Raw genomic sequence first — 21999 nt, 5'->3', positions numbered from 1 at the left:
TTACTCAACAGTAAAAAACCAATGACCTCATCAAATTTGCAGGAAAATGGATGGAACTAGAAAAAAACATTCTGAGTAAGGTAACCCAGACCCAGAAATATTAACATGCTATGTACTCACTTATAAGTGGATATTAGGAAGAAAGTACAGGATGACCAACCTACAATCCTCAGGTCCAGGGAGGCCAGATAACAAAGAGGAGGGGGCTAAAGAGGAATGGTTGGATTTCCCTGTGAAAGAGAAACAGAAGAGATCCCTGGGTAAACTGGGATGGAGGGACTGTGTAGGTGGGTGAGGATTTGAACATGAGGGAGAAGGTTGGGTGGGCTGGATGTGGGAGGAGAGTTAGGGGCTGGACAGAGAGGAGAGTCATGAAAAAGAAGTCTTGATGAGGTGGGGACATTTCCAGGTTAGGAAAAAACCTGGTACCAGGCAAACTCCCAGGAATCCACAAGTATGATCCCAGCTAAAACTCCCAGCAATAGAGGAGAGGATGTCTGAACTGGCCATCTACTGTAATCAGATAGGTGACTATCATAATTATCATCACAGAACCTTTATCCAGTTACTGATGTAAGCAGATGCAGAGATACACAGCTAAGCATTGGGCTGAGCTCCAGGAGTCCTACTAAAAAAAGGGAGGAGGGATTGTAGGCTCTCTCCATCTCTGTCTCTGTCTCTGTCTCTGTCTCTGTCTCTCTGTGTCTGTGTGTGTGTGTGTGTGTGTGTGTGTGTGTGTGTGTGTGTGTGTGTGTGTGAAGGTTATGAAGGGGAAACCCAGAGAGATAGCTGGCTCTGGACCAACAGTTAGGGAACCTGCATAGGACTAACCTAGGCCCTCTGCATGGGTGTGACAGTTGTGTAGCTTATTCTGTTTGTAAGGCCCCTAGCAATGAGATCAGGATCTGTCCCTGGCGCTTAGTTGGCTTATGGGAACCTGTTCCCCATACTGGATTACCTCACCTGGCTTTTTTGCAGGGGGAGGAACTTGGTCCTACCTCAACTTGATGTGCCAGGCTTTGTTCAAGCCTGTGGGAGGCCTGTCTGTTTCTGAATGGAGACAGAGCCTTGAGGAGTTGATGGGGAGATGGTAGATGGGAGTCAGGGGAGGGAACAGGAGGAGAGGAGGGAGGAAGACTGATGTTGGTATGAAAATTTAAAAAAAAGTTAATTAAATAAAAAAATCCTTATGTTGGGATAGGACCAGTTACAGTTTAGTTGTTTTGTTATTAGTTATGAGGTTTGTTTGTTAGTATTTCGGGAAGCATGTACTAGATTCTGGTAGTCACTAGAGACTGCTGGTTCTTTCTTGGATTCTAGAAGTGTCTGTTAACAAGCTGCACAGGTCTTATATTGCTAAACTCTGTAGAAAGTTTGAACTCCAGTTGATTAGAGTGACCATCTTGACAAAACTTGATAGCAAATATTTTTAAATTAGGTTGACTGGAGCAGCTAAAGTGCTGGTAGAGACACAGAAGTATTGGTGAAATTATTAAGGCCACTCCACGTAGTTAAAAGGGAGGTTTATTTTGTGGGGTAACTTACAAATGAAGGGATAGGTTGTAGGGTCTGGCAAAGGTATGGCGCAGTCGGGCAGTGTTCTCTGGAGAACTCTGCTTGGTCTACCTCCAGTGTCCAGGGTCCCAGAAGCAAGAGAGAGACCTCCTCTTGATCCTGGGTCTTCAGCTTCCTCCCTCAGCCCTGCCTTATGGGCATGACCATTACCGAAGCCTCAATGGGGCTTGGAACTTCCAGGCCAATGTTGGGATGGCTACCCACTACACAGAAGCACCTAGGAAGGTCTCTTCCCTTTCATAACATGTCCCAATGTCCTGCGAGGTTGTGTTTATGTACAGCACAGGACTTCTGCATACTGTGCTCCCTTCCTTAAGCTCATAACTCTGAAAGGGTACTTCTTATCATTTTTCACTAATTATCTCTCATCTCACATATGAATGGTAGTTGAGGTGACTATGTTTTCAAAACTATGAAGGAGAAAACAGTTTTTCCAATCATGTACATTTCTCTGCATTGACTGTACGGTAGGGGAAATAGAAATAAGATGACTATTTCATGGTTACAAAATGCCATTTTATAAAAATGAGATTAGATATGATAAAAAATATTTGTAAATTCTCTCTTAAGCCCCAGAAACATCTGGTCCTGATTACTGATTATTTTTACAAGGGACTCATAATTAGTATCTTAAACCTTAGAATAGTGATTCTCAACCTTCCTAATGCTGTGACCCTTTAATACAGTTCCTTAGCTCAAGATACAGGTTCTCCAGACAACAAGTTAAAACTACCAGAAATAAAGCACAAAAATAAGCTGTATATTGAAAAACATAATAACATTAAATGACTCCAGAAGGAATATCTTTTCTATTGCTTTTTTATCTTTTAGCCTATGTTGCAAAGACTTTAAGGTTATAAAATTTTCCATTCTTCCATCTCCTGACTCATCCCTAATCCCATTGTCCTTTCTTTTCTTTAGAAGAAATACACCATATGAATTACTCTAAATATATCTTTTAGTTTTAAAGGTATGAATGCACCAAATATTGTTGTTCTCATTTCTTAATAATGTTCTGGGGATTTCTCTGATTTTTATTGTGATATTAGTGTATCTGTGAGCTCTGTTAAATAGTGAGTGTGGCTCTGATTTCATGTTACAGATCTGCAGCAGTGACCATAGAACTAAATGTCTTAAATACTATAGTGCAGGGAGTTGACTCTATTCCTAATGAGATAAAATTATGAGACAATCTAATCTAGGACCAGTACTAATGGAACTGTGTACAAATACTAAAGAAACATAACTCAATGCTGAAGCAGTTCATGATAAGCCATGTTTTTATCCTTAGAGACTGGATCCCCAATAACAGCATCATGTATTGGATTGGGTAACTCCAAAACACCTCCACCAGGGCAAGCAGGAAAATGTGTTCCAGGATACAATGGTAAGTCATGATACTGGCCTTTAAAATGTGCACTGTTACTGAATTTGGTATTTTCTTGTACCCACTGTGTAAAAAGTACTCACTTTTAACAAGGTCATATATTAAAAATGAATTCCTCAGTTTTTGTGACGAAAAGTAATGCTATGGGCTTCTAATGGCTTCTTTCGGATAACTAAAACAATCAGGAAAATGTCACTTTGGAGAGTCTTTTAAGGATATAGGTTTCAAATTAATGACTGTGGAGTGCCCACTACTTACATACATCATTTCCTCTTTTGATGATACATATTTAATCTGTAGATGCTGTAAGTATTTAGAGATGAGTAACTTGAAGCACCCACATAGAGACTTGCTACAGTAACATAGACCTTTAGTTTTAAGAACACACAAATCATTGTGGTTTCATTTGTTTCATTGCTTCATTAACAAAAAATTGATAGCTTCTTCCACAGTGCTTTTGAAAAATGGTGAAAAAGTTTTTCAATTTTGTTGGCTAAAATTAAATACAGAGTAAAAGATTTTAAAGAAATATTTCTTTACTGTGGGATTTATATAACAATAGTATATCTTCCCAATATTTGATTTTTATATTTATTTTTATATTTTATATTTTTCATATTTATTGTAATTATATACTACTATACGTGGCTGTTATAACCAAATAATTTCTGTGGGACTCCCGTCCTTAATTACAAATTTTTTAAGCTTTTTAACGTTCAGTTTTCTTAATTTTAAATGCCTATTATGATTGTATGGCTTTCTAGGGCTGGTGAATTGTGATGTTATAGAGCCTATCAGTCACACAATCCCCACAACATAAAATATGTAATGAAATATCACCTGTTAGTGCCACAAACATTTCAGAGCAGCCAGGGAAACCAAATTGATATAGATTCAGACATTCACTGTGCAAAAAAGGGAAATCAGGCATAAAGGTTATATGATATACATACACATATTTATATGTATTTAATATATAAAGGTTTTATATGTAATTTACATAAAGTGACACAATTTTGTCTACTATATTTATGAGGAAAAGCCAATTTCAGTGGTACTCAGCTTAATGTTATGTACTCGCTAGTTTTATGTCAACCTGACATAAGCTAGAGCCATCAGAGAGAAGGGAGCCTCAATTGAGGAAATGCCTCCATGAGATCCAGCTGTAGGGTGTTTTCTTAATTAATGATCAATGGGGAAGGGCCCAGTATTGGTTTAATTATTAAGGCCACTCCACGTAGTTAAAAGAGAGGTTTATTTTGTGGGGTAACTTACAAATGAAGGGATAGGTTGCAGGGTCTGGCAAAGGTGTGGCGCAGTCGGGCAGTGTTCTCTGGAGAACTCTGCTTGGTCTACCTCCAGCGTCCAGGGTCCTGGAACCAAGAGAAGCCTCTCCTCTCAATCCTGGGTCTTCAGCTTCCTCCCTCAGCCCCGCCTTGTGGGCATGACCATTACCAAAGCCTCAGTGGGGGTTGGAACTTCCAGGCCAAGGCTGGGATGGCTACCCACTACAGGCCCAGTCCATTGTGGGTGATACCAACCCTAAAGTGGTAGTCCTGAGTTCTATAAGAAAGCAGGGGGCTGGGCGGTGGTGGCACACACCTTTTATCCCAGCACTCAGGAGACAGAGGCAGGCAGATCTCTGTGAGTTCGAGGCCAGCCTGGTCTACAGAGCGAGATCCAGGAAAGGCGCAAAGCTACACAGAGAAACCCTGTCTCGAAAAACCAAAAAAAAAAAAAAAATTAAATAAATAAAATAAAAAAAGAAAATTAAAAAAAGAAAAAGAAAAAAGAAAGCAGGCTGAGCAAACCATGTGGAGCAAGCCAGTAAACAGTACCCTTCCATGGCCTCTGCATCATCAGCTTCTGCCTCCAGGTTCCTAACCTGCCTGAGTTCCTACACTCACTGCTTTGTATAATTAAATGTTATGGAACTGCAAGCAAAATAAACCCCTGCCTGCCAAAGTTGCTTTTTGGTCATGGTGTCTCATCACCACAATAGAAACCCTAAGACATGTATAATTTCAAGGCTGACCACTTGGAGTTGCATAATCAATTTATGAGCTCTTCTCTGCAGAAGACTAGCTCTCCTACTCTCAGTGTGCTTAGGTTATCTGTAGTTCTTGACGTACCTTTGAAGCCTCATAAACTTTCTGTCCACTTTAGCACATCTGTTGCTATTGTCCTTGTTCAGCTCATGTTCGCACAGTCGTGTTGCATTTTTTTTATGGTGGGCAGATATGTGTTTTATAATTCTGTGAAGTCTGAACTTCTCTTGCCATGGGAAAAAGAGCTCGTATCTATTGAATCCTTCATGTGAACGGTTGTCCCCCTCTTTCTTTGATCAGAAAACTGGCTTTGTGTTGAGACATTTTGGGGGGGCTGCCAATTGTGGGAGATGTTCAACACATTTTCCCCTTAGTATATCTGGTACATTTTTATACCCAGTTGTAAGAAAGGGTGAAACTTTGATGTCTCACCTTAATGCAGAAACTTTGATGTCTCACCTTAATGCAGAAACTCTTCACTGTCTGAAAACCACTGGTTTTCAGAGGAAGGATTACACTACTGTACTTGAGGAACTAGGGACTTTATGACTGATATATTTTTGGTTTGTTTTTATGGTTATACAGAACTTTCAAAGCATAACATAATACAAAGAATTACAAGCTACATTGAGAAACGAAAGGAAGCCTTTCTTTATGAAAAATTCCAGGTGATTAATTTAATCTTGGGTTAGTGTCTTCCCATGGCTACTTAGGAATGGCCTACATGAATAAAGCAACACAAGGAATTTACATAAAGAATCTAGATGATTATAATTCATTTTTGTGATTGATATACTATAATGTGGAAACTAGATTTGCTATCGAACACTTTCCATATTTTATCAGGACATCACAGAAAATATTGGAATAATATCTGGAAGCATAAATTTAGCTAATTTACATCTCACAAATGGATATGCTTACTTCGTTTTTATTGTATGTATATTTGGCTGTATTTTTAAATTACATCCTTTAGTTTATGAAAGATAAACATATGGTTAATATTCTTACATGGACATAACCATAAAAAATAAGTCTGTGGGGCTGTTAAACATACATATTTATTTTAGGAAGGTTCTGGGGAAATTTACTATCTTGCTAAATGTAAAATGCCTGCCCTTTTATACTTTTATAAGACATAGTTTAGCTTACTAACATATCTTCATGGTCTTACAGGAATACAAATAATGTTTTGATTTAGAAACTTTAGGACTGAATTTAGGAAATATGGGAAAATATTTGAAATTTGAGGGTTAGTATTTGTGCACAAAATTGTATTTAAATTTGTGTTCATATTTTTCTTTATAGTTATGATTTTGGATGACAACATGCAAAAACTGAAGGCTCGAAGCTTAGGAAATATTGTGGTAAAGTAAGCAAAAATTTTAACCTGACCACTTAAAAGAAAAAACAAACTGGATATATTCAGATCAAACTGATTGATTGCATTGGTATTACAACTGGTGAGGTATCTTTTGCCTGATAATTATTCCAGTTCAATTGTAATTTAAAAGGGAAGCCCCATAGCATACAACATATTCAGATTAAAATTTAAAATGGCAAATCTTGTTCTTTTAACATAACCATTTCTCATGAGACAAATAATGCATAAATGATGAAAATATTTTGTATATAGAAAACACAAAATAAAACCAATGGTCAGTCCCGGAAGCATATATACAAGTAACATTACACACACTGAGCAGATTATATCTTGGTTTTTATATATATAAATAGGGCATGAATTTGAAAGAGTAAAGAGACTTATGTGGAAGGGTTTAGAAGGAAGAAAGGCAAGCGAGAAATGATGTAATTATATTATAATCTCCAAAAGGAAAAGAAAAATACAAAACAGCAATTAGTTTCTGTGCTGCCTTCTCTCAGCAACACAACCACTAATTTTGCAATGTACAGTCCTGGTGACAGATCCACCCGTGCTAGACACACTAGGTATAAGATAGTGCTCCTGTAGGATTTTGAGGCAAACTCCTTCTACCTGCTTACATCTCTGTAGTGTGTACAGCACACAGGGGCTTGTATCATGCTGATACATGCAACCTACTCTTCTGCTAGTGTTTTAAAGTGCATGATATCCATTTTTATATTTGATAATGATAACAAACATCTATGTTACCAGCAGCTTGTGTATTCTGTACACTGGATCATTCATTCATGACTTCAGCATCTACTCGTACCTATAAAGAAAATGTTAATGAAAAACAGTTCAGTGTTTTACAGTGACAGTCGCTTATAAATGTCATGTTTTATTCTATTAAGGGGACATATCCAATATTTTATCTGTATCATTAAGTTTGTAGAAATGAACTCTAAGATACTCACATACTAGCTAAGCATACACACACACACACACACACACACACACACACACACACGAAACGTTACATCATGAACCAGTTTGTGATTGAATATTACTGTCCATTCTTGAAACCAGTTTGTATTGTTGACTCAGTAAAATGTTTTATGGGCTACAGTTGTCTCTTAATTCTGTCTTAAAAGCAGTTTTATCTTTTTCCTTGTCCTTTATATTTTTTACTTCTATTATAAAACTAAGTTCTTTTTACACATTTATGATTACACATAATGCTGTATTGTATATATCTTTGGTTTCGTTTTTTCTCTTTTTCAGATCATCTGTATTTTGTTGAGTAAGTGAATGTAAAATTATTGAATCAATGTGTAGCATATTACTAAATTTCTCACAACAGTAAATACCACAGTTTCTTGAAATTTTTTCCATCACTGTTCAATTAACTGGCAAAAATGCTGAAATTTGAAGTGAGAATATTTTAATTTACATTGATTATAAAATACTGTAAAATCATTATGATAGTAGAATATGAAATGCAGTTGATTAAATTGGTAGCCACATAATCTGTGACATTTAAATAATTTATACAGGTTGCCTCATTCCTCTAATTAACATAATTTTCACATCTTTATTTATATGTCTGAAGCAACAGACTTTAATAGGATGAGTTGCTTTGAGTAAAGCATATTGCATGTCAGAACTAAAACAAGATTTGCCTTAAAACTTATTTCTACTGAATGAATTCTATGACTTTCATTTTCAGATGGTACAAGGTTCCCTTCCTATAATAAAAATACATGAAAAGCTTTACATTTACTTGAAATAGTTAAGTGAATATATTTCTCAATGTAGAATTATTTTAAGCCCCATAAAATATAATACATTCATATAAAAGCTTACAACATATAAATCTTGTTCTTCTTCTTCTTTTTTTTTTTACTTTGAACAATGGTTTCTTTGTGTAGCTTTGCGCCTTTTCCTGGATCTCGCTCTGTAGAGCAGGCTGGCCTTGAACTCACAAAGATCCACCTGCCTCTGCCTCACAGTGCTGGGATTAAAGGCATGAGCCACCACTGCCCGGTTTAAATCTTGTTCTTTAAAAACAAGTCCTTTCACAACAGACTAGATAAGAAGAACCTTTCTTCCCCTGTTCTTATCAATAACTATGTAAGAATTATGTTACCTTTTTAGATGTAGTACATCCAAAAAGATGGAAAATTTTATTATTAAATATTCTGGTTGTATTCACATTTCTTCAAATCATATTAAAAACTAAAAATAGGACTACCATATGACCTAACTATTTCTCTCCTGGGTACATACCTAGAGAACTCTACACCCTATCCTATAGACAATTGCATACCCATGTTTACTGCTGCTCTATTTACGCTAGCAAAGAACTATAATCAACCTAGACATGCACCAAGAGATGAATGTATAATGAAAGTTACGTGTGTGTGTGTGTGTGTGTGTGTGTGTGTGTGTGTGTGTATGAACACTGCAAGTTTCTAAGGAAAACATATTTCTTTAAATCAGACTGAAGCTGATAACAATTATTATTATATAATAACCTTTTGAGGGAAAAAGAGAGAGAGAGAGAGCAAGTCTTGCTGGAGAAAATATGAGCCTATTTTGGGTAGATGCTAGCTTAATTTATGGAAGGACATTTTTTTTAAACTTCAAAAACTCTGTAGCAGCATGAAACTTTATATAACCTAACTTTAAATGAATCATCCCTATCAAAAACATTTTTTCATGATCTCAGTGGTGACATTTAAGGCACTCACAGTTTTTAAACCAATTATACGTCCCCTCACTCTAACTATGGGTGGCTGTGCTATACATGAATACAGAAGCGCTAAAATATAGTAATATTATTCAAAAACTACAACTTTTCCTATGGCTTCTAGTGTCATTTAAGTCCTTGAAGGTAACTGGGCTTTTGCCTAAAAACATTCCATGCTTAAAATAGTACCAATGAAGAATGGTGTCTTCCACTTGCTTCCTTAAACAGAAATTTTAGTACATAGATTCTGAGCTCTAGATTTCATTATAATTTATGAAGATGTAATGTGTCAAGATGTGATAGAGATGGATTCCTCCTTTGGTTAATGGTGAAACTATATATTTGAAAATAAAATATTATAACAGATGTGTAAGGTAGAGCAGATGAGGAAAAATGAGCACAGACATCTTATTTTTCTCATTAACCAAACATCTTTGGAAGGTTTTGTTAATAAACTTACTTTTATATTCACATTTCACTAGCCATACCAATAAACTTAATTTATCAACAGGAAACTTTTTGTGCACTCCAATGTTTGCTTGACGTATATGTGTAGGATGGTTTCATGTTTAGAAGCAGTATCACGTGGAAAAATCAATCAAGAGCCCAAACCTACTTATCATCCTACATTCTTCCATTTGTCATATACCAATTATAGCATTATAGAAGTCATTTCTGTATGAGCGACCACATCAGAAAGCATTCTAGTGATGGTCAAACTACTGTGGGCCCTAAGACCGAATGAGCAGTATTCCTGTGTCTTTATTTTTCAGTGCCAATTAATTTCATCATTTATAGAATTTACATTTCTCTTAGAAGAGAAAATTCACGTCCACATGGCTGTTAGAAATTCTTTTGATTTTGAAGCATACAGCAGCCAGTTAATTTAGTGCGACAGTTATGGTGTATGCGTTGCTATGAATACAAAATGCTCATGAATTTTAGAAGGTGCTCCTATAATTGCATCCAGAGTCCTAATGTGCAGAAATAAAACTGTGAGTCAGTAATTTCCAGACAACAGAGAGCAGTGCATTTAAGAAGATTTTCACTGCAATTGCCTTCCTTCCAAACACAGTGCTCACGGTTATTAAAGTCATTGGTCTCTGACTCTTCCTTTCTCAGGGGCATACATATTTTTTTTCTGACCAGGTCTGTTGCTGCTATGGGAAGTATGGTTTACCCACTCCCTCTGTGTTCTTCTGACCTTGTCCTGGGGCAGTGGGAGGATGACAAGGAACAGGGTGAAATTGTCTGAATGGCTTTTACTTCGCTGTCTGCCAATTTCTCATTCTGTGGATATTGAACTCCTGACCCTTAATGATGTTTGTGTACATTGAGACACTTTCACAGCAGCTATTCATTTAGAGTGCCCACATCTGGGGAAAGCACCAGGAGAGCTTCCTTTGGTTATATCCTGTGACTAAAATCAAGTATGCACAGGGTTATAATTCTGCTCTCCTCTAAATCTCAGATCCTAGTTTTAGTGTGGTCCTTTATTGGCCCTGTGATAACACTGTTGGGGAGGTGAAGAGATAGGCATTTACCTAAATTTTGACATGAAACAAAAAGTAGCATTAGTAATAGCACAGCTAGAACCTACTCAGTCTTGGTTCATACAGAGAGAAGAAAATATTTTTAGCTCTTCTCATCTAGAAATAAAAAATAACTTCATATTCAAATCACAAAGAAACCCTTCACCCTGTACCCTGTAGGCATTACCAAGAGGGCCATGAGAGTGTTTGATTCCAGAATTATCCAGGAAACAGAGATTAGGTCTTCATTTCTGAAGTCCGGGTTTTCTGAAAAGAATAGAGAATAGAGTGCATGCTTCAAGGGGATTAGGAAGCATCAGAGAAGGGGAGCTTTGTATTTCAGATAACTCAGGACGTGGTTACCATCTTCACCAAGTGATTCTGGTCTTGCTTTTTAATGATCTCGTAACACTCTGGTCTTCTCACACAGGAACCACTGGTGCCTTCTCTATTGCTGTTTCTTTTCCCATTCAGTAGGTCTCTTTGGAAAGGGTGTTACCTGAAATGAACTACTAAAAGAAAAAGAAAAAGAAGAGAAAAGAAAAAAGAAAGAGAGACAAAATGAAATTTCACTCTGCTTGCAAGAGTTAGGGCAAGCATCCAGGGTAGTAGAATTTGAAGGAGGAAAATGACAATAACAAAGTCCTTTGATTATTTTCTTACCTCTCTTTCCTTCCAGCCCAGCATGTTCTATTCATTGTAGCTGTAGAAAGTGTTCATTTTGTAAGACATCAGCAAGAGACACCATTGTACCATTATTACAGAGGGAAGAATTGCACTTCATGCTGGATAATATTTAAGATATCAATAAGGTCAAAAAAATTATTTGGAATACTATCAAAGAAAAGGTGTCTCTGTCTTGTCTGCATATGGCTTCTGTCTGGATCTAATGCTTCATCTATGTGTCTATCTATATATCTATGGTCTATCTATCGTCTTAATATATGTATATATTACAAATATTTTCAACTCTGAAACTTCTCTGCTTTTCTGTAGTGTTATTATAAGACTTCCTCATGGGTCTCTGTTTAGACATGTTTTTCAATAATCAAAGAAAAACATCTGAATGTATTGAAATATCACATCCTGTTAGCGCGAATCAGAGAGCATTCTCCTCCTTCATCTCAAAATAGTGTTGGACTTGTGAACAATTAAGCTGTTTTCTTGAAGTATTTAATTGACTTCAGACACCCACACTTGTTATTTCTAGCAATACACATCTTAAGTAGGGATATAAAATTTCATTCTGTAAGCTTCTAGAAATGCAGAGTTCAATTTACTGCTATAAAATCTTCTTCACTTTACATTATTTAACTCACTTGAAGAAGTGATATAGTATAATAATATATCATATAATATAATAATAATGGAGAAAGCATCATTAACCATAGACTTTCTCCTATCTGTATTATTAAAATGCTAAATTTTTACATTTCCCTTTATGGCATAATCTCCAGGCATCAGAGATCATAGTTTACATTATTGTATTATTAATGCATGACATGCAGGGTGGGAGGTAGCAAGTACTGAGGAAAGAGCAAGTCAAGTAAATTAATGAAGGAAATGAACACATGATTTAACACCAGTGTGAATTTGTGAACGAATATAACAGTTGAATCATTCCTCTGATGCTCTTTCATTTTTCATACTTTCATATTCTCTCCATAAACCACTTCCTGCATTGAACCATGAACCAACATCTCTCCTCGTTAAGTACAGTACATACATTTAAGTATAGTGCAAACCAGATGTGGTAGCACATGCTTTTAATCCCAGCACTCAAGAGGCAGAGGCAGAAGCAGGTGGATCTCTTGAATTTGAGGCTAGCTTGGTCTATATGTGGAGTTACAGGTCAGACAGTGAGATGTGTCTTAAAAACAAAAAAGGTAAAGTTCCTAGATACTCCATTCATTCTTGTTTTAAAGTCCCTTCTTTTGTTATCTGGCTACATGCCAGAAACGACAATCCTTAAAAAATTCAAAATATTTCACTTAAATACAAAGTGTCATTATTAAATTTAGAATCTATTAAAGTAGCAAAGTCGGTCTTTCATTTAAGCTTGTGGAAAATTGGTCATCATTAGTATTTTCAGGCTACTTACCATAAATACTATGATCTCTTGGTTCTAACTCTTCCTGTTTTGTATATTGCTTTTCTTGTGTTTTCTTCTTCCTCTTCCATAAACTCTCTTGATCATCCCACTGACCTCCAAGCCTTTTATACTTACTGAGACACATATCCATGTGCGCTTATCTTCAAACTTTTAGATTTTAGACACAGAATTGGTATTTACTTCTTTGGTTTCTCTGTGTGTGTGTGTGTGTGTGTGTGTGTGTGTGTGTGTGTGTGTGTGTGATACACTGAGGCTGCCTTTGAATTACCAGTTATCCTGCCTTTACCTTCTAAGGGTTTGGATGACAGACATTAGCCACACTACCTGACCCAACATTGTTTTGATCAACATCATCAATGATGGCTCTACTTCTGAAGCTACAAAACTCGAACTCCCTGCCTCTCTACATCCTGAGTTAAATAAAACTCGAGGGAGCAGCAACTGTTGGTCCTGAGAGGAGGCTGACACCTAATTCAAGATTTTCTTCGGGAATGAGGTGTGCTAGACAAGAAGGCCATAAATCAGGATTCCAGAGGAAAGAGAGAACGTTAGACCAAAAGATATATGTGAAGCTCTAACATGATGCAGCCATAAAGGGAAGGGGCGGGGGGCGTGTTTCATTTGGAAACCTGGACAGGAGCTTCATTAGATAGAATAAGAGAGATGAGTGAGGTGTGTGTGTGTGTGGAGGGGGGATTGTAGGGAAGCTGTGCAAAGGCTTATGAAACAGAATTTCTCCTTTCCTGTAGATGCAGTAGGAGAGATGCATGTGTAGCAATATGTTCTTCAATATGTGCAGCTCTCATTATGGGGAATATTTGTGTAACTATCTGGGGCCACATTCCTATGTACCAATATACCTTAACTCTCGGTTAACCTTACACCAATGTGGATGTCAGTCATCATTTATTATTCCAGCTTTATTTTCTCTTTTTCTCAAAAAGTAACAAAGAAGTATGTCTTAAAACTATGTGTCTATCCAAAAAAATGATATTAGGAATGTTAGAAAGGGATCCATATCTTGATATATTTTGTGGGAGAAATTGAAAGTGACCTCTTCTGTGTGAATCCGCCTCGGGCTTTATTCTCTTTTATTTAAGATAATCTGCTTTGCCCATCATTGCTGTTCCTCCCGGCTCTTTGTGGAATTTGATTTTCCACTTAAAGTCTGTTTTACTTCTCTACTTTTGGCATCTCAGTGGCGCCCTTAACTTGATTATTAGACGTTGTTATTTTCATGTTCTAGTTCCGCGTTTAAAATTGACTTTTATTCCTTTTTGCAAAATGTTAACATGCCGATTTGAAACAAACTGATAAAGCAGAATTACGATTCGGAAAGATTAGTGTGGTGAAGCCATTTGGAAGGGCCTAGGGGCCTTATCACCTTCAGCCTGCTGCCTTTAAACAGATTAAGTGGTGAGCCGTCCTGGTAAGGGCTGCAGCGGTAGCCATGAGTCAGCATTTCCGTGGCGTTTGCTCTTGTTTTGCCTTTGGGGATTACTAAATGCTTTCTCATGCATTTTCTGTAATGACATAATGTCTTGAAGTCATAGCATATTCCCTTATCCCCCCCCCCCCCTTTTTTAAATTTTTATTTTATTAAAAGCCCTAGTAAGGGAAAAGTTGAGCTAACCACGGGTTGGCTAAACTTGGTGGAAAAGGAAAGAGCCAGCTGGGATGCACACAGAGGTAATCACAGCGGCTCCCACCTGTATGGTCATTTTCTGACACTTAGGGGATTAAAATTCAGCGCCATGTATGCCTGATGTTGGGATGACCTTCTGATCCCGGGCCCCCTTCCCTCTTCTTGGCACTGAAAACAATGTGTGGGGCGAAGGTGTCACGTGGCCTCCTGTGGGCTGTTGCCCTCTCTGCTCTACTTCCACTTTTCTCAGTAATAAAATTGTTACATCAACACTTGGCTTGGTAAGTTATTTTAACTGACTTGAAAATCGTCATGTTGTATCTGATTTAAACTTCTAAACTATAAAGCTTCTAAAACTTTTCTGTGTCCAGAAAAAACCTATTTGAATCTGTTGATAGGCGTACCTTGTTAGGGACTGTAAAAATTTGTTCAGATTTATACAAACACAGATTAGATTGGTCATAGAATGAGGTTAAGCCTTTCTGTGCTAATAACACTAATTTGATAGTGTAGAGGACAGAATGAAGTGTGGGATTGGTTATATATAAAAGAAATTTAGAACCTTATAATTCATATGCGCCATGTTTCCTTGAGTTCATTTGGAGTTATAAAATATAAAGGACTTGATGGTCATGAAAAGAAAGAAGAATATTCATTGAAAGGAACCTTCAAATGGGAGGGAGGAATAAGGATTGCAAAGATAAGATTGTATACTTACTACCTAATTGAAAATATTCAATTATGAGGACAAAGTGGAAAATCAATACAATGGTACTTTTTGAAGAAAAAAAATCCTATAATAGAAGTGTTTCCTTAAATAATTCACTTACATTGTTTGTTCAATATCCAGATGTTATGTTTTTCACTGAAATAGTGTTTATTAGTATTTCAATTTTGTGTGTGTATGTGTCCTATTAAGAAACTATAATAATTCGTAAATAATTAAACATCATCTTCCCAGCAAATTAATGGTCTGCCTTTGTACGAGAAATTTCATTATTTTAGCACAAGGTAAGATAATTTTAATAGTTATTGATTGTCTTTGTTTTTTATTCATACTAATTTTATATTCTCTGTGTTTGTATAAGGTTGCCATTACCACCTGGGGCTTTCTCAGGACTCTGGAAGAATCAGGAAGCTTTCAAGCATTTGTACTTTGAGAAATTTCCTGTGAGAGCTTTAAAATACCTTAATTTTTTTGTGTGCTAATTTTTTTTTTGCCTTTTAACTTAAGCAACATACTTCTAGTATCACAGATAAAAAAGAACTCTTTAAGTTTATACACACCAGTTTCCAGGTCTCATGGATTATAATGGCCAGGTCAGAATTATGCAAACCAGTTTCTACACACACAAAGTTTTCATTCACTCTTATTAACTACAAATATCAGAATATTTAAAAATTTAATCCAGTAGTATTGGACTGTAATAATTGTGGATATTTTACTGGAATCCTCTGTGCAGACTGCGAGCAAGCAACTACTCAGAGCTAGAAGGTCATTAGGACACCCCACTGCATTTAATGATATGAATAAAATCTAATGTATTTTTCATATTATCTAGTTTTGACTGTCTTTCCTAATATTTTTATTTTAAAATACCATTTAAAAAATAAAGATATAGGTTAGAGACAGTATTCATAAAGGCCAGTCCCTCGCTGCAGTGACCCAGATGACAAACCTTGTCTTCCTGTGTGTCACTGTGCCATTCATCTGTCCCCCCACACCAAGGTCATGTCTGCTGTGTTCATGGCAACACTTTGTGGATAGTACACATCAGTACCCTATCCTTGCCTTGTCCTTATTATGTGCTAGGTAAAAATGAGTGAACGATGAGAATTTCATAAAAACCATGACTCCAAGTATTTAGCATGCCAGATTCATTGTGTGTGAGTGAAAGATGGATGCCCTACTCAACCAGACAAATGACAAGGATTAAATAGCTTTCTTTAGAAAGACATCTCAGAGTCAACTGACCTCAACAGCTAAGATTAAACATTCTCCTGATTGAGTGTGGCAGAAATATTTGTCATTTGACTTGACTCCAGTCAGCCAATTCAGTCTATACAATGGGCCACAGGTGATTCATCAGAGTACTGATACAATTCATTATCACCCAGTGATGGCAAGCAATATGTACACTTGGTTTTAGTATGATGGCCTTTAAGATCAGAAGTTTCCTCTAAGCCCCACTGCATGGTTCAACTACATGAGGTACCTTGACAGTTGCCCTCATTTCCTGACCTCCTGCCTCTCAGCTGCAGGCTTAATAAAAGCATGAGTCAATCAACTTACTCAGAACTCATGCAGGTTAGAAGAGAAGGGGCTGAGGCTGGAACCAAACTAGTGGGCCCTTCTCTTTCTCTCTGTGGCCTCTCATTGTTACCATATGCAATAAGAACAGCCATCTGCCATCCACCATACACACCAATTAGTAGAGTTCATTGAAGTCTGGTAGGAAGATTGTATTAACTAATTTCAGAGAGAATCCCATCAGGAGTTAGAAAGGTTAATAGATACAAATAGTCATTTGTTTGCTCTAGAGGCTATGCTTAAACACAAGAATCAGATAAATTAGCAGTATTAAAGACAATAGTATGTCATTTTCTTCATAATTTTTAATCCTTGATTCTTCCTTATATTGTGATTTCTAAACCAACAAAGATGCATTACTTTGAGACTGGTGAAATACTATATTTCATATCGACTATTAAGTTTAACTGGGGCCTGAGTTCAATCCCAATAAAAGTCAATAAACTAGTAGTTTCTTTCTGTAATTTTATGGAAAGTTTTTGAAATAGATACAATTTGAGATCTTTATTAAAAATCCCTATCACATCAAAATATATCAGAAATATTAAGCCATCACATCTCCATTAAAAAAAAAAAAGTAATTGGGTTTGCAAATGTTAGAATTCCAAGTTCAAATACTTAGCTTGAACATATATAAGGACAGTTTAACTTATTCCTGGTTGTTAGAGGCACAAAAATATCTATTTAGGATTTAAAACCAAAAGCAATTTAATCTCAAAGCTTGTGAAAAAAGTCAAGTGCTCATAATAAATCAATTTATGTCCCATTTTATATTTTACTAAGCTTTGAAAATGATCATATTGTTACCTACCACTGCATGCTAACTAAATATATACATTCTTATTTTCAGGGATACTATGACACTATGGATGCAGGCTATATGGATGAGGAAGGATACCTATATGTTATGTCTCGGGTGGATGATGTAATAAATGTTGCAGGCCACAGGATTTCTGCAGGTGCTATTGAAGAGGTATTGATAAATACTGCTCTTCTGTACCAAGTAGTGGCTATGAACAGTGGTGAACTGAGGAAATACTGAGGTTCAGTCATCTGGAAACTGACCAAATATTCATTTGTGAGAAAGTCTAGGCTCTTCTCTCCCCAACCTTTACCTATCTGTGTCTCTCTGCCTCTTCCTCTTGTGTAGATTTTCATCCTATCCAGACTTCCTCTTTCCTTCCTACACATTAGGTGAGAAATTTTAAGCACTTACACATACTTGTTCCTTGTGCAAATACCTATGTGCATTTGCTGCTTGCTACCACATACTTGACCAACTCTAGCATCATAGTTTAATATTCCTTCATAATCATGCTTGCTTTAAACTCTTAAGTGATTTAATTTTCTTTTTTTTTTAACTCTTCAATTCCTTGGAATTTTTTTTCAGTGTCATTTATACAAGCATCCAAAATTGTTCTTTTATTATTTATTTTTCTAATTGAATAGAGTAAATCTATTTCATTGTGTAAACTCTGAGTTTTTATATTTGTATAGATTCTTGTATCCATCATCAGAAGATAGAATATAAGGAATTTCAACAGTGCAAACTAAATTAAATTATTATTATTAAATTATTTAATATCATCTTTATATTCTGACCATGATAACTCTTGGCAACCCTGGATTTTTCTTTGCTACTAAGATTGTGCCTAACATAAAATTTCATAGAAGTAACCTAAATACAGTATTACAACCTTTTTGGGACTAGGGTCTTTATTATAAGATAATACATTGGTAATCTGTTGAAGTTGCTGTGGGTATTCATTATTCTGTTTCTTTAACATTCCTGTGTAGAATTGCATTGTTCAGATTCCCTGATGAGTTTATGTATCTATTCATCCACTGGACAAATGGGTTGTTCTAATTTTAGACAATTGCCTATAATAGTATTACATATATTTCAAGTTCTTTGGGTAACATTTCATTGCTATAGCCTATATACTTACAGTATATTTACTAGATTATATGAGTGCACCTATGTATGTTTATGATAAACTGCGAAACTCTTCCTGAGCAGATGTACCTTTTTTTTTGTACCCACTGACAGCATTTGGCAATTGTTTCTTCTTCTCTTTTGTAGGACTTTGTATTGTTATTGCTCTTTAAACCATTCAAATAGGTGGATAATAATACTTCAATATGTTTTACTTTTCATTGAGGTAACAATTAGCAGTGTTGAGCAGCTTTATGTGCTTATTCGCCATGCTTATATTTTTTTTGATGGAGTGTCTGAAAAAAATAAACTTGCTTTGTTTTAAATGTCTTGATTAGTACATTAGTGATATGTTTTTTCCAGTATTGTTTTCCTTTCCCCCCACTGAATCACCTTAAGTTGTCTGCCACAAATCAGTTGATGATACTTGAATGGTCTGTTTTTAGCTCACCCATTTCATTAGTTGAGGAGGCTGTCATTTCTCCAGTACCAGGCTGGATTGATACTGCAGCCTTAAAGAGGATTTTAAGGTCAAATAGCATGTTCTCTGCACTTGGTGCTCTTTCTCAACATCACTTTAGCTGCTCTAGCTCGTCTATGTTTATAGACACGATGAGCTTTTCTATGGCTATAATGAATCCATTCACCAATGATTGTTATAGCAAAACCCATAGGTATTAAGTCTATAGATTGCCTTGGGAAAATTTATGTCGAAATGTCTTTCACCTTGCAATCCCTAAGCTTTATGCACTTCCTCATTGCCATAGATACTCTTCCATATTTTGTCTTCATAATTTAGTTTGTGAACATATTTTGGCATATCCATAGTCAAGGATTTGATGTTTAACTATTGAAGGTAGAATATATATTTTAAATAGTTTACAAGTACTCATTGCTAGTAAATATTTTGACTTTTCTAAAGGTTTAAGTATTATGGTATTTTGCTTAATATAGGTAACTAGTTCTAAATAGTTTTTTTTTTTAATTTCCAGATTGATACAGTCTTTTTACAAACATAATATTTGGGAATGTACTTTCTTTGTTCTTTTTTAATCTGAAGGTCCTTAAGGTGTATTTTTCTGGCCTTTGAGAATTGAATGAAATTTTCTATGTAATACAAGTAAGTGAGAGTTGCAAATGCCAACAGATGGCTAGAGGAGCTAGAATCAATCATTTCCGTTTCTGGGTTAGATATGATGTAAACCCACCAAGTCAGGCTGTGGCAAGGTTTTCGTTGTTATTGTTGTTGCTTCTTTTGTTTTGTTTTTTTGTTAATGTACACCTTACATAGAAGAGCAGGCAGCTGTTCCGAAACCTACCAAAATCATGCTTTTCACACCTGAAGTATGAGGAGATTTTTATCTCGGACATTCTCCTTTGCTCTCAGCTGTGAAACACAAAATTTCTGAGGGGAGGGCTCTCGGTGAAATTTTCAGCCCTCAGACTTCTCCACACTGAGCTTCCATCAACTGATCCATTTCATTTCAGGGTTTCTACACCTGCACTTGGCTTTAAAGCTTTAAAGCTAGAGTCCACATGTCAAGCCTTATTCACTCTGGCATCCTGTTCCTCCCTAACTGGTTTCTATGGGATAGACTGATGTTGCACTTGGCCATTCTGTTACCTGCATTTATTCCACAGTGTCCTGAAGTATGATATCCACAGGGAGAGGACAGATAGGGTCAGTGTGAATCCTGGCAGGTCCTAAGGTAGAGCAGGGAGGGTCAGTAGAGATCCAGTTTTGGTCTTCATAGGTCCTAATGGGGAAGGCAATAAACACTGAGCCTTTCTATGCTTTCAGCGCAGAGTAGATAGACCCTGTTCTCCCTCCTACGGGGTGTGCTCTTCTTCATGAGAAAAATGGGGTTCAGCTTACTTGATGTTCAATTGGTGTGAAGTGTGGAGAGTCTGGGCGTCAGGCAGGAACTGGTCCTGATTTTTTTTTTTTTTTTTTGTAGTATTCATTTGGAGTGGGAAAGATAAATCCTGCTTCAAGGCTTCTTCTTCTTCTGTTCCTTCATTTCGGCCTAGGCCAAAGATACACATTATGTATGTATATATATATATAATAGGGAGTAGGTGGGAGGTACAGAAAGGAGTAACAGAAAGGTATAGGGTAATGAATATGGTCAAAGTATATATGAATACCATTGAAAATATCCTTATAAGTCCATCACGGCATATAATGAATAATGAAAATAAAAATCAAACATTGACAACAGAAAATGAACAATGTATCAACCAGTTTTACAATGTAGTTTGTAAACTAGCTAAAAATCATAACTTCTAGAGCACTGTTCTTATAGCAAGTAATCTGTATTTTGTTCATTTCTGAGAGCTTCATAAAATGCCCCCCAAAACTGGAAGTGACCTTAATTTTGCCATTTATATGTAAAAGTCTACAACTGAGAAAGGTGTTATGTACCCATGGACCTTCTGATAGGTATTTTAGCTGGTTATATGTCATTATAATTAAAAATGGTAAAGTAGGGCTTCTTAGTCCATTTTTTAAAATTCCTATAGCAGAACTCCAGAAAGTTCTTCAATTATATGGAATAAACAAAGTGCAATTCAATGAAGGAAAAAGCTTGAACTCATATGATTAACAATTCCGTGTATCAGGATCAAAAGATTCAAAAGCCTTGTTCTTCTCCTTTCAATTGGCAGGTTCATCTTCTCTAATGGCCATGCCTGACTTCAGGCCAAACTTAATAGCTTAATTTTTCTTGTAATGATGACCTTACTTTTTTCTTTAGTGTCAGTTACTCAGTGTGATGTATTTGAATAAAAAAAAAATCATAAAATGTCCTAGAACATGTGTCCATCATGTGCTATTATAATACCTTGTTATTAAATGGGAGCATTTTGTCATAACCTGAAATGGAAATTTTTTGCTTCGTGTTATTTCAAAGTGCTGTCAAATGCTGGTTCTGCTTCCATGAGTTTTTAATTTCTTGCTCCCAGAAGATTAGTGTCAAAATTCATATGCATTTCCTGTAGCCTAGCTCATCAGACTATGACAAACAATGTTTGCATAGCTTTTATCAGTCCAAGTTCTTAGTTTCCTTACTTCTAGCATGAAAACTCTTGTCTTATTCAATTATATGTTGGGGAATTTTCTGCTTCTGCTGACATTCTTCTCACTATGTGCAACAGCAGAACGTAGACAAGCTCAAATAAGCAGATAAAGTAGAAAAAATAAAGAAAATGGGCCAGAGTTGTTGACTCCCAACAGAAATATTGTTATGGAATTTTAGAATATCTCTTAGCCCTTGACTCTAAATTATCTCAATATAAATAAATGATTAACTTTTATTGACTATTTATGCTTAATAAG

General features: G+C 36.2%; 1 protein-coding gene across 2 annotated transcripts in view; it reads left to right on the top strand.

The window, feature by feature from the left end:
• Positions 1-21999, top strand: part of Acss3 (acyl-CoA synthetase short chain family member 3) — a 172797-nt gene that overhangs the window by 140296 nt on the left and 10502 nt on the right. For both annotated transcript variants that reach the window (XM_036169452.1, XM_036169451.1), the window contains 4 exons: positions 2867-2962; positions 6319-6382; positions 15504-15585; positions 17577-17699. In XM_036169452.1, coding sequence (XP_036025345.1) covers positions 2867-2962; positions 6319-6382; positions 15504-15585; positions 17577-17699 — 365 coding nt within the window. The remainder of the gene's footprint in view (positions 1-2866; positions 2963-6318; positions 6383-15503; positions 15586-17576; positions 17700-21999) is intronic.

This window comes from Onychomys torridus, chromosome 20 (assembly GCF_903995425.1).
Source record: "Onychomys torridus chromosome 20, mOncTor1.1, whole genome shotgun sequence".
NCBI classification, from domain to species: Eukaryota; Metazoa; Chordata; class Mammalia; order Rodentia; family Cricetidae; genus Onychomys; species Onychomys torridus.
The sequence above is the reverse complement of the archived record's forward strand: the minus strand, read 5'-3'. Positions and strand labels throughout refer to the sequence as shown.